The sequence below is a fragment of the Pagrus major genome, chromosome 24 (assembly GCF_040436345.1).
Source record: "Pagrus major chromosome 24, Pma_NU_1.0".
NCBI lineage: Eukaryota > Metazoa > Chordata > Actinopteri > Spariformes > Sparidae > Pagrus > Pagrus major.
Window position 1 is genome coordinate 2,933,862 of NC_133238.1, and position 13,943 is coordinate 2,947,804.

At 40.6% G+C, this 13,943-nt stretch overlaps 1 protein-coding gene across 2 annotated transcripts; it reads left to right on the forward strand.

Annotated features, from left to right (window-relative positions):
- The first annotated feature begins 823 nt into the window (after positions 1–823).
- On the forward strand, positions 824–13,833 carry ccdc14 (coiled-coil domain containing 14). Of its 2 annotated transcripts, none has more exons than XM_073495430.1 (11): positions 824–1,019; positions 2,027–2,082; positions 2,219–2,294; positions 2,813–2,885; positions 3,046–3,147; positions 5,126–5,731; positions 11,331–11,463; positions 12,206–12,282; positions 12,374–12,526; positions 12,784–12,886; positions 13,138–13,833. In XM_073495430.1, the coding sequence occupies exons 1-11, from the start codon at positions 996–998 to the stop codon at positions 13,688–13,690; spliced, it is 1,956 nt and encodes a 651-aa protein (XP_073351531.1). In that variant the 5' UTR covers positions 824–995; the 3' UTR covers positions 13,691–13,833. The 2 variants fall into 2 exon arrangements, with proteins under 2 accessions (XP_073351531.1, XP_073351532.1); XM_073495431.1 differs by having other exon boundaries at positions 12,209–12,282.
- The last annotated feature ends 110 nt before the right edge of the window (positions 13,834–13,943 follow it).

Consider the following 13,943-nt stretch of genomic DNA (forward strand, 5'->3'; position numbering starts at 1 on the left):
AAATAAAAAGCAATGATGTATCCCAAGGGACACAGTTCAAGTAGGGTATAGAGCAGGGCTGTCCAAAGGTGGTCAGCCATAAGGTCCAATTTGGCACACCAGATGTTTCTAGGGAAGATTAAGTTATTATTTTGTGGAAGGTAAATTATCTTTAAATATGTTGGACCACTACTTGATTGTCTGTCTGTATAATCTGAACATGGTAAGTAGTTACTTGACTTCTTTGTGTCATTTTGCATCATAACAATACAATACGTGTTTGCTTTTGGCCCATGGCCCCCCCAATAAATGTGATTGTTGGCCCTTCATGGTAAAGAGTTTTGGTACAGGCCCCATGACTGTTTAAATACTTTTTATTTTTAGATTTTACATTATTTTTTAAACATCGTTTCAGGTCTCCCGGACATTGAATTTTAGTTGAAACCAATGAGAACTAAACTAGACGAAACAAAACACTTCGTTCCTCTGAGATGGCTTGGCGTCGTCTCCATAGCAACCATGATGAATGAGGCACATGGGTATTGTAGTTTTAACGTTGGATAAATGAAACTGACGGAGAAAACGGAGTCTATCAAATTGAATTATTTCTAATAAGCATAGGATGACTTCCGGATTGTACCTTTCACCAAGCAGACCGTTCTGTTTCTGTGGTTAATGTTTTCACAATCATACATTTGTGACCTGTGCACTATGCAGAGTGAAGAACTACTTCCTGGTCCTGCAGCTCCGCCCACTGTGGGCGTGGCGCTCTGTGTATCATTTTTTATTGGCCAGCTCCATATTTCCCGTTTCAAACTTGTGTTACGACCGGAAACTGCAGAAACTGAAGAAATGCGAGCATGAAGAAAACACCTCAAACTAAACAACTAAAGTCCAAGGAGACAAAAAGATCCCACTGTGTGTCATAGCACAGAGAATCAGATCTGGGACAGTAAGCCGAACATTTCAGCCTGAGGGTGCGGTTACTTTTACGTGACTGCAAGCTGTCTGTAACCATGAGAGGAGCAGCTAAAAGCAAGGTAAGACCGATCAATAACAATATCAGCAATCATGACCTCAAGTCATATTTGACAGAACACGTAACTAAGACACCAAACATGCTGCTTGTCACTGTCATTTGATCTGCTGGAGTGACTTCACAAAGACATCCGGGGAGATCTCATCCGTTCAAATCTTGATTTATAGACAAGAAAACCTATAATGTCACGCAGTACATTGCAGGGCTGTAACGTTATGACGAGTTTCCTATTTCAAATCCATCAAAAAATGTTTTTTTTTGAATGTCTTAACAGTCGTCACACTCCTTAAAAAAATATTTGAGCTCTGTGCTGCAGTAGCCTGTACCTGACAGACTGACATTACAGATTTAAAGGAGCACTATGCAGTTTAGAAGAAGAAATCTAAACTCAGAATTTTTAATGTTTACAGTGTGAGTAAGGTAATAACACACTCTTTTTCATAAGTGAATAAACAAGCTGTTAAACAATAAGGTCCCCAGGACACTGTTTGTAGAAAGGTGGCAGGGTCTGCCACATATAAACAAAGTAAAACGGGTATATTAGTTCATTTGGGTTCTTTAGGCATAAAAAAAAGTCAATGAAGATTGTTCTCTCTTGATTATAATTTCTTTCCCAAACTATGCAGTGCAACTGTAACATGACAAAATGAAAGTTCTTTATTTAACCTCCTTCATGTTATGTCAGTATCTAAATATTTGGTCCAATTGCAGTTTACTACAATAAAATGTGTCCATCGAGCATTTTTAGAAAAAGGATCATATAGCCTATCCTTACCAGCGGTATAATATGCAGTAGTAGTTTCTGAGGTCCTTACAGAAGCGAAAACAAAATGTAAATTTACTATGAAAAAACAAATGCAAAACAAATGCAAAATAGAAGGATTTTGACGAGTGGTAACAGACTTTTTCACCCTGCTGTACGCCGATACTGCTGTATCTGTGATAGGCCAATATCAGCCAGGCGATATATTGGTCAGCGTTTACTTGTGACTTTTGGTTGGGTCGCAGGTGGTGACATCAGGGAGGCTGACAGGAAGAGTCAAAGTGCAGCCTGCTAGAAGACAGTGAGTACACCAACCATCATTCATCTTTTTTCTTTCTTTTTTTAAAAAAAACCCTTTACTGTACACTTTTTACACTTTATTTCTATAAGCACTCTGTTGGCTCTTATGCCGTGCTGTGTTCCTCTTGTATCATTAGAGTGACTCTGAATCCAGGACCAGCAGCCTGCCTTGAGCCAGCCTACTCTCTGTACTCCACAGACTCTGAGGACCAGGTAAGGAAGAGAGCTATATGTAATCAGTAGGAATTAGAGGACACTTTGAGCAGCATAATGATGCAGCACAGCAGCAGTACTCAGTTCAGAAGAAATCAACATGTGAAACAAAGGTGCATTCAGTGCAGGAATCACTGATTTGTCATGTGTCACGGCATCACAACAGAGATTATACAGTTTGTATGATGTTGTTTGAAGAGGTCAGCTCCAATATAACAGGTTTCCATGACAGTGTGATAGCTTGCATACTTGCATATATTTTTATCATTCACTCACTATCCAAAATGAGTGGAGCCTTGAAAATCTTGCTGACAAAGGTTCAACATCACCAGCTTGTATAGCAGGGTTCCAGACTAACTTCTACACTGGTTACACCAGCAGGTGGCCCAGTGGTGGATGTTTAAAATGAACAGTGTCATATCAGTTTACTAATAAAAGCAATGTTGAATACATGTGGATTTTAGTCAAGTGGAAGTGAATGTGTCGGTGATTCTCATGGCTGTGTTCTGTCCTCTCAGGTCACTTCTCTCCATAACCGTCTGGACCGGTGTTCTGCCTTGCTCAGTGGCATCCTTCAGGCTGAGAAACCAGGTGAGATTATTTTTCCTCACATAATGGCCTTGCTGAAACAAAGTAATGGATAACAAATTTCACAATCCTTTAATCAAGCAAAGACACCAGCCATCATCTGGTTCCAGCTTCTCCACTCTTTTTCATTTTATATTCATCTATATCATTTTGTGTGTGGAAGCCTTGCCAAGCCTTCCCAGAGTGGTGAAGGCTAAAGCAGCCAAAGCAAGACCGTCTACCTCACTGGGGAAAAAGACCATCAAGAAACAACATACACAGACAGGTAGGTGTGTGGTTATGAGTGTGTACGTGTGAGGTCACAACTTCAAAATATCAAAGGATGACGCCTCAAAGCCTAACACTTATTTCCATGTTTGCCCCTGATGTACAGTGATTAACTTGTCCAGAGGCATCATGTTATCAACTAGTTAACAAACCTTATGAAACCCTTTTTCGTGTCAAAACACATTTGAAGCTTCAGGGCTTTCAACTCAGCAGCAGAGTGATGCCTGCAGTTTTGCAAAACACATGGCAGCCTTCAAGACTGATGTTAAAGCACGACAACACCTCACTGATTAGTTCTAGATGTGAGCAATACAAGTCTGGATGTTATTTATTAAATCTGTAATATTCAGATCACATCGCTGCAGTAAATGTAGTAGTTATGATGCCATATTTTACAGTAAATAACCAAGAAATTCAAAAGAAACTGTCAAATTCAATGGAACTTTTTCTTAAACAGCAGCAGTGATGTTTGCAACTGCAAACACTATCAGCCAATTTCATTCTTCATTTGACACAAGCTTCAACAAAACGTTTGGAAACAAACAAGCTATGATACACGCATTTCTACTAACAATACAACAAATATCTGAGTTCAATGAAACCAATCAAAATGAATTAAAGTCTAACAGTGATACTGTATCTGGAAGTGTGTTCCCAGGTGCTGCTAATGCTGCAGGCTGGATAGATTCTGTTTGTGCAATACTGTCCCACAAACTACAATTTGAAATTTACACTCAACTGACAGAGAAATCAACTATGATTGATCAATGCTGCAAAACAGTTGACCGTTTACGGTGTCATTTCAGTACAATTGAAATATATGAGTCTGACTATTTGTGTATTTTTTTTCACTTCATTCAATAAAACAATCAGATAGCTGCTGACTTAAAGATATAATTCCATTAAGATGTCTAAAAAACACTAGATCTTTGTTGCAAACATTTTGGATAATGTAAGTGTACAACTAAACAAAATATATAACAGTGTTCAAACCAAGATAAATTCTCAAGTTCACTCAGTGTAATGGTGTGTTTTATTCAGTCCTGTCACTATAACTTCCAGGTGAAGAGAGTGGGAAAGTTGAGACTTTAAGTAAATGTGAATAAAACTGTAAAACATGACCTCCTGCTGAACATTTGTGCCTGAGTCACATCAGATAGATTTTCATCAGCAGTGTTGGTTGTTTAGTGGTGTGTTCACCACCAGTAAAGCCAGTTTGACTGCAGGATCATTTGTGTTAATTCACCTTACCCGCAGGAGTTTTTATTTCCCTGCTACGATCAGGTTGATACAAAGGAGGGAGGATAAATCCACCCACATCAATTGCAAAAGTTAAAAAGTAATCCCTGAGTTCTCTTCCCATTGGTGAAATGCTCCAGATCGGAGCAGAACATGATATAACTTGGGATGTTTATTCCTCCAGAAGGTCTGGCTCTGCACCCAGCTCTCTCTTCCAGAGCTGGTTGGCTCGGGGCAGCTCTGTCAATTTCAATCTCAGATTTGCCAAACTAAGAGTTGTACTTTAAGTTCCAGTACTATTGCTTTATCAGCATATGTTAAACGTTATAGGTAACAGGGCCATTTCACCTTTTGGTGCCAGGCTCATTTTCACTTTGTGCTTCGTGTCAAACCATTAACATGATTTGTCAGTTAGAACCTTTTCATGAACGCCAGTCTCTGTTTGATCCCTGTTTGACACATAAGAAACCTAGTTATTAATATCTACTAGTATCACCCTTTCAATTGATGGCATGGGATAAGTGACATAAAAAAAATGTTTTGGTACATGTACTAAAGCGTAGCCTATGTTTATGTGAGAATTTACAGAGATTCAGTGAAGAATAAGAACATGCAGGATGACAGTGGTTGTGGGACGAGATGGGTGCCAGAAAAAATCTTACAGGTCAAGTGCATGTGTCCATTTAGATTACACCCTTCTAATGCTGCTACATTTTCCCTTCCATCTCCACCTCCAGGTCAGAAGAGTTGTCCGTCAGTCCAGCATGGACCAGGCAGCACAACTCCAAGAACAACATATCAGTCTCCTGTTCCAGCTGCACATGCAGGAGTGAAGCTCCATCCGCCTCAGAAGCAACCTCCGACCCCGCTGTACTCTCACTTACCTCCTTCAAACTCCCAAGCACTGCAGCATCTCTCTCCCACCCAACCCCCACCTCAGACCTCCCTCCCTCCATCCCAGCCCCAGACCTCCATCCCTCCATCCCACTCTGCTGCTAACCCAGGCCGGATGCCTGTCGCTAAGACTGACTGCCAGTCAACTTCTCAAAGTCCACAAACACACTATAAGGCAGAGTGTGATAGAGAAGAGGAGGACTTTGTTCCTGTGAGAGACACCAATACCCAAAGCACTGCCACAGACGCACACACAGCTGTGGGTAGCACACACTCACACATACACACCTGTGCCTTGAAGATGTTAGATATGCAGCTGGAACATGGACAGGCTGATGAAGTCCCTCAGGACAAACACAGCAGGGAGGACAGCAGTGCTGAGACAGAAGTGAAAGTGAAGACAGCTCAGTATCTGCTGGGAGAACTCAGAGCTCTGATCGTTGGACAAGGTAAGCTCAATGTGTCTCAGATATCTGTCATACAAACGTGATGGTTTGAGTTTTTCTTTTTCTGAATGTGTGGTAGGGTGAGCAAAGGTATTGGGTCTTACAGATAAAACATAAGACCCCTTAAGGCTGGTAGAGGAATTTAGTGTATACATAGGGAAAATGCAACTGATTATATTGTCGTGTGTTACTGTAGTGAAGTTTGCATCCAGGGAGGAAGTTTGCAGACAAAGTACTTGATAGATAGATAGATAGATAGATAGATAGATAGATAGATAGATAGATAGATAGATAGATAGATAGATAGATAGATAGAAAGATGAGATAGATAGATAAGATAGATGAGATAGATTAGATAGATGGATAGATGAGATAGATGAGATAGATAGATAGAATAGATTAGATAGATAGAATAGATGAGATAGATAGAATAGATGAGATAGATAGATAGATAGATAGATGAGGTAGATAGATAGATAGAATAGATGAGATAGATAGACAGATAGAATAGATGAGATAGATAGATAGATGAGATAGATGAGGTAGATAGATAGATAGAATAGATGAGATAGATAGACAGATAGAATAGATGAGATAGATAGATAGATGAGATAGATAGATGAGATAGATGAGATAGATAGACAGATAGATAGATGAGATAGATGAGATAGATAGATAGACAGATAGATAGATAAGATAGATTAGATAGATAGATGAGATAGATAGACAGATAGATAGATGAGATAGATAAGATATATGAGATAGATAGAATAGATGAGATAGATAGATAGACAGATAGATAGAATAGATGAGATAGATGAGATAGATAGATAGAATAGATTAGATAGATAGAATAGATTAGATAGATAGAATAGATTAGATAGATAGATAGATGAGATAGATGAGATAGACAGATAGATAGAATAGATGAGATAGATAGATAGATAGATAGATAGATAGATAGATAGATAGATAGATAGATAGATAGATTATGCCATTACTGACATTGAACCACAATATATAAATGCATTCACTGTATCACCACTACAGCCCTTTTCAGACCATAGCCAGATAACCTTATTTCTGAAAAAGTCTTTGTCAACCACCATAAATCCAAATCCTGAGCCAAGGATGTTTCCTCTACCGAGGAGATACAAGTGGACAGAGGAGAGCACTGCTACCTATACCGCTGCACTAGACTCTGCTCAAATTCACAACATGCTGGATATTTTTCTCAACACCCAATATCAGCCTGAAAGAGAAAACGTAAATCTGGCCACACATCACTTAAATACAATATTTATTCATTTGGCAAAAGAATCTAAATTAAAAATCTCACAAACTAAAAAATCCAACATGAAACAAAAAGAGCGTTGGTTTGATAAAGAATGTGCTGTATCCAGACAAAACCTGAGAAAACTGTCAAACAGAAAACACAGGAACCCAAATGACCTATTAGGACGGCTTGAATATGTCCAAGCCCTGAAAGAATACAAAAAACTCCTTCGTGTGAAAAAAATGCATTATATGGACTCAACAAAATTGAAAAAGCCATAAATGAAAACACCTTTTGGAAATTATGGAAAAACATCAACAGAAACCCACGTACAGAGACCAACCCAATTCAAAATGGCAAAATCTGGAAAGATTACTTTGAAGACCTCTATAAAAATCCAGAGTGTCACGGTCTGAATCATAACCAAATTTTAACAATAGACAAACTGAAAGAACTAGAAAGGACAGTGAAGGACAACCAATGTGCCCTTGACTACCCCATCACCATTAAAGAAATACAGCACAAAATCAAAACCCTTAAAAATGGAAAAGCTTGCGGTATAGACAGCATTAACTCAGAGATGCTGAAACACAGTAACTTAAAACTCCAACTTGCCGTGCAAAAACACTTCAACCTGGTGTTGGTCACTGGATATTACCCCAGTGTTTGGAATAAAGGTCTCATTTCTCCTGTATTTAAAAATGGAGACAGGTATAACCCCAGCAATTACAGGGGCATCTGTGTTAACAGCAACCTGAGTAAACTCTTCTGTAGCATCCTTAACTCTAGATTAATCACTTATCTCACTGAACATAATATTCTGTCTAGAAGCCAAATTGGTTTTTTACCCAAACATCAAACATCTGACCACATATACACTCTCCACACACTCATCCAACAGCATGTTCACAGAAAACACAAAGGAAAGATATTTGCATGTTTTGTAGATCTAAAAAAGGCTTTTGACACAATTTGGCACAACGGGTTATTTTTACAACTTCTCCAATATGGAATTGGGGGTAAAATTTATGATCTAATCAAATCCAAATATTCTGACAATCAGTGTGGTGTTAAAATTGGAAACAAAAGAACAGAGTTCTTCAAACAAGGAAAAGGAGTGCATCAGGGCTGCAACCTGTCTCCCACTCTGTTCAACATCTATATCAATAAATTGGCCACCCTTCTTGAACAGTCCTCAAGCCCAGGATTAGATCTACAAGGCAAAGAAATCAAATTCCTCATGTATGCAGATGACCTGGTTCTACTGTCCCCAACAGAACAGGGCCTACAGCAGAACCTCTCTCTGCTGGAGACGTTCTGTCAAAACTGGGCGGTAGATATCAACCTTGACAAAACCAAAGTCATGGTATTCCAAAAAAAGGCCAGGTTACAGGAGTCCAAACATGTTTTCAGGGTAGGAGGGACCACACTTCAGCATACAATGGAATATAATTATCTGGGCATCATCATCAGTTCATCAGGCAGCCTGGACAAGGCAATACATTCCCTCACAGAAAAGGCACGCAGGGCCTACTATAGCATCAAAAGCTCACTATATAAATTCAATCCTCCAGTTACAATTTGGCTAAAACTATTTAACAGTGTAATAAAACCCATCCTCATGTATGGTAGTGAAGTGTGGGGCCCTCTAATGACCCAGAGGCACACCTCATGGGACACAACACCCACAGAGAAACTCAACCTTCAGTTCTGCAAGGAAATCCTCAAGGTCCACAGAAACTGTCCAAACAATGCATGTAGAGCAGAGCTGGGACACTTCCCTCTCTCTCTACACATGATCAAAAGGTCAATTAAGTTCCAGGTTCACTTAGCACAAGCTGATCCTGCTTCCTATCACCACAGAGCCTTTCTCAGTAACAGCCTCTGTCCAGAGACAGACCCCCTGAGAAACACCAGAGAAACCTGCCACCTCAACATCCAAGACCTCCAAACTCTCTCCAAAACTCACCTGCTGTCTATAGACAAAGAGAATAAAAAGACTTACATTGACATTTGGAAGAATGAGATCAAATCCATCAATAAATTGGAATGCTATCGCTCACTGGATAGAGAGTATTCTCCAGCACAATATCTGATCAGCATACATAACCCCAAACAAAGACGAACACTAACAATGTACAGACTCACCGACCATCAGCTACAGATTGAAACAGGTCGGCATAAGAAAGAGTGGAAGCCCAGAGAATTAAGAGTCTGTAAACACTGCTCTTCAGGAGAGGTGGAAACTGAGGCCCATTTTCTCCTCTCCTGCCCCCTGTACCAAACTGAGAGAGAGGTTTTCTTACAGCAGATCACTGCAGCAGATCCATCATATCAGGGAAAAACATGTGATGAACTGTTAAAAGTCTGTCTGGGAGAAGATCCACAATTTATCAAGTTAGCTGCACAATATGTAACACTCTGCCATGAAACTAGAGACACACACAAACACACACACACAGGGTATACTATATAAATGTATATATACTTTTTCTTTTCTTTCTTTTCTTTCTTTTAATTGTATATATTTGATTCTATGAGTTGTATTTGTTTTGTTCTGTTCATTGATTGATGCTTTGGCAACATTGTTGTTAAAACTTTCATGCCAATAAAGCGAATTTGAATTGAATTGAATTGAAAAATAGATAGATGAAATAGATAGATAGAATAGATGAGATAGATTAGATAGATAGATGAGATAGATAGATAGAATAGATGAGATAGAATAGATGAGATAGATAGACGAGATAGATGAGATAGATAGATAGATAGATAGATAGATAGATAGATAGATAGATGAGATAAATAGATAGATAACTTTATTAATCCCGAGGGGAAATTAGGTTATCATAGCAGCTGGTACATTCACGTACAAATACAATCAAAATCAAGGGCAAATATAGAAACACTAAAGTATTATATACAATAAAATGCTTAAGTAGTTGTAAAATAAAATGCTGAGGTAAATAAAATAGAATGCTGAGGTATCGAGGAGTAAAGGTAAGTGGAACATAAGGTGCAAGAGCATTAGGTGCAGTTTATTGACAGTAATAATAATTTAAAGCGCAAAAATTATTTGTGTGTTTTGAAGTGAGCGTTATAAAGTCTGCTGGCACCAGGTGGGATGATTCCCTGTGCTGTTCCTTTAGGCAGCGGGGTTGAGTGAGTCTGTAGCTGAAGCTGCTCTTAAGCTTGTCCAGAGTGTTGTGGAGGGGGTGAGAGACATTGTCCATGATAGCCAGCAGTTTTGCCAGCATCCTGTCCTCCGCCTCCTCCTCCAGGGTGACAATCTTAGAGCCAACAACAGACCCTGCCTTCTTTATGAGTTTGTTCAGTTGGTGTCCTTCGCTTTGATGCCCGCACCCCAGGACACCACAGCGAAGAAGATGGTGCTCGCAACAACAGACTTGTTGTTCCTCCTGAAGTCCACCACCATCTCTTTCGTCTTCGCCACGTTCAGCTGCAGGTGGTTCTCCTCACACCACTAAACAAAATTGTTGACCAGGTCCCTGTACTCATCCTCCCTCCCGCCCTCTACACCCCCCACAATGGCCGTGTCATCAGAGAACTTCTGCAGATGACACGACTCAGTGCGGTACTTAAAGTCTGCAGTGTAGTTGGTGAAGAGGAAGGGATGTTTCCGATTAGATGTCAGACATGCAGTTCTGTAATCGCACAAACTGCAGTCTGCCCGTCAGATAGTTATCGACCCATGTGACGAGGGGACAATCCACCTGCATGTTCTCCAGTTTGGCCTTCAGCTGCCTGGGCTGGATGGTGTAGAAGGCGCTGGAGAAGTCGGAGAACATGACGCGGACAGTGGTGTTGGGTCTATCCAGGGAGGAGTAGGCTTCCTGCAGCAGTTAGATGATTTCATCATCGACGCCAACATGGGGCTGATATGCAAACTGTAGGGGGTCCTGTGATGGGCACACTAGGGGTCTGAGGTGTGCTAGAACCAGCCTCTCCATGACCTTCATGATGTGAGAGGTCAGTGCAATCGGCCTGTAGTCATCCAGGAACTTGGGACTTCATGGTTACAGGGTTCGGTGTTGTCCACACATCTCTCTCCTGTGTAAAATGTTCATTAATGCAGCAGGTGATTATTTTTATGCCCACACCAATGACAACTAATGATTTTTTTTTTTTTTTGCAGTTCTCAGCTTCTTTCTTGCCCTGTTTGATACATTGATTACAGTGCTGAATTCCCCCTGTGCTGTGGCATGGAGACAATATTAACTCTGGTGTGTGTGTGTGTGTGTGTGTGTGTGTGTGTGTGTGTGTGTGTGTGTGTGTGTGTGTGTGTGTGTGTGTGTGTGTGTGTAGGCAGCGTAGCAGAGAGGCTGCTCTGTCATCTGGAGCAGACCATTACCTCACCACTGATCAACGTCGGAAGTCCAAACATTCAGACTGAACCAGACCTATCATCACTGCACAGCCAGAACAATCAGCTCCACAGGTATTCAGTTATATGTAATTTTTAGTTTTGGCAGCAATGTCACTAAACCATTCATGCCAATAAAGATTATTTGAATTAGAATTGTATCCTCACTAATGGATGTCTGTAGTTACTCTATGTGTGTGTATTGGGGGTGTAATGGTTCACAGAAGTCACAGTTTGATACGTATCTCAGTTTTTGTATCATGGCTCAATATGAGTTGGGTAAAACGGGTAAAAAAGCAACAGAAAATCCCAAATGCATAAGGCTAGGTATCTTTTTAGTAAATGGTGAACATGTCATATGTTTATGCAGGGCTGGTTAGAAAACAAATGTAAATGTGATATTAACTGCCAATTTAACTTTATGTTTGATTGTTGTTTGGTTGTTTAGTGGCCATTGGAAAAGAGCTTTTACTGTAGGTGCATTACTGCCACCTTGTGTGTTGGAGTGTGGATCAGAGTGGTTATACTGTCACCCATTGGCATATACTCTCGTATATATACTCTTGTATATATACTCTCGTATATATAGTCTTGTGTATATAGTCTTGTGTATATAGTCTTGTGTATATAGTGTGACAGTATGTATGTATGTATTCTTTGGTATGACTGCATGCCAGAAACCGTGACATCTGTACAGCGATAGTTTGGGATGAATACATGCACCGTTAGTGTGTACCAACATTAGTGGGATGCAATTAGTAAATAAAATAAACAAATAAATAAATAAAATGTGTTTAGTAATTACATTGTGTCCCAGCAGTGGGAGGATTCTGTCGGAGGAGAGGGAGAAAGCAGAGAGACAGACGGACATGGAGACACTCTGTAACTCAGAAGGTAAAGTGTGTGTGTGTGTGTGTGTGTGTGTGTGTGTGTGTGTGTGTGTGTTTGTGTGTGTGTACTGTCTGAACCCTGTTTCTCTCCACAGTGTTGGCTCTGCAGGAGGAGCTCACTACAGCTCAGACCCGGCTGCAGGAACTTCAGGATGACCTCACCAGTGCAAAAGAACTACATAAAGCCCTTCAGGACACACAGAGCCAGCTGAGAGACAGGGAGACAGAGATTGCACTTATCAAGACAGGTTCAGATTTTTTTGTCTCAAACTTCTCTTCTTCTTCACCAGTATGCTGGAATATTTGACTGAGGCTCTGTGGACTAAAGCACAAGTTATACTGGACCAATTCTGATAATAGTTAGAGCGTTAAAAAAAACTGTCCAACTCTGCTGCCTGTCTCTTGTTAAAGTTTCCAAGTGAAAAAATCAAACTTGTGATTCAATCTGTGTGTCTGTCTATCTGTGTCTGTCTATCTGTCTGTCCGTGTGTGTGTGTGTGTCCAGACTTGGAAGCCACTAGAAGAAAGTTGCTGGACAGTGAACGGGAGAAGAGTGAGTTGGCCTTACTTGCCCAGCAAAGACTTGAAGAGATAGGACACCTTAACAGGTAGGCCTGTGTGTGTTTATTTGTGAATATGTGTGTGTGTGTGTGTGTGTGTGCATGTGGGGTTGTTCTGTCTGGATCTTTTTCAGAATAAGAATGCTAAAGCTTTGCCTAGAGAAGTACAAAATATTCGTGCTGAGAGTGCTGAAAGCTCTTGGGCCACAGAATGCTCTAAAGGAATTGTGAATGTAGAACATCCTGAGAAGTTCACCATTACGCTCACTCCCATTTCTCTTCTTCTCTGTACATTTCAGGACTCTTCAGAGTCAGAATACCTCAGATTTTCCTACAGTTGGTGACAGCTCGGTGTCTCGGTTAACAAAAAAACATTTCAACCAACACCAGGACCGACAGGATCCAGCAGAGCGCCCCACTGACTGCATCACCCAGTACCTGATGTCTCTGGGTCAGCTGGAGCCCACTCACATGGAGCATGTGTCTGTGACTGCAGAGAGAGAAGGAAGTGCACAGGAGCAGAAGAAGCTGGCCTCAGTCCAGCTTAAAGACACACCATTACATCCTGATGTCAGATCTCAGCGAGGTGACAAACCTGCAGAGAGATCAGCCCATCATCAGAACACTCATGTCGTCCAATCACGTTGTTTAGATAAAGTCCAGTCGTGTGAGCGAGTGCTGAACTCAACACTGTCCCAGTGTGATGTGGAGTCTGTATTGTCTGATATGAGCACAAGGTCAGGGTCGACCTTTGACACCAGAGATGAGGTAGCGTTCAGAGATGGCCTGTCAGCTCTGGATGCTAGCATAGCCAGTTTGCAGAGGACAATTCAACTGGATCTAAGAAGGTGATATGCACTGATCTTCACTTTGTGACTTTTATATGAGCTACTCTATGCATTGTTTGCATGTCGTAATGCATAGTCTCAATTGTATGCTGCATTTTACCCTTTTAATATTATACTTAAGATTTGAAATAAAGAGTTTTAAGATTTCTTGTTGTTGTGGGGACAGAGGACAGGCTGTCATTTGCTTCATTATGATGTAACTTTGAAATCAAACATCTGGTTACGCACTGTAACAGTCCTGTGTAGAACAGAGAAAA

What these genes read in the sequence shown, in the direction of transcription:
- ccdc14 (XM_073495430.1), top strand. Translation starts at nt 996, where the DNA reads ATGAGAGGAGCAGCTAAAAGCAAG. An exon ending in AGCTCTGATCGTTGGACAAG is followed by an intron (nt 5,732 to 11,330) that starts GTAAGCTCAATG and finishes GTGTGTGTGTAG; the next exon opens with GCAGCGTAGCAGAGAGGCTG. An exon ending in GAGATAGGACACCTTAACAG is followed by an intron (nt 12,887 to 13,137) that starts GTAGGCCTGTGT and finishes TGTACATTTCAG; the next exon opens with GACTCTTCAGAGTCAGAATA.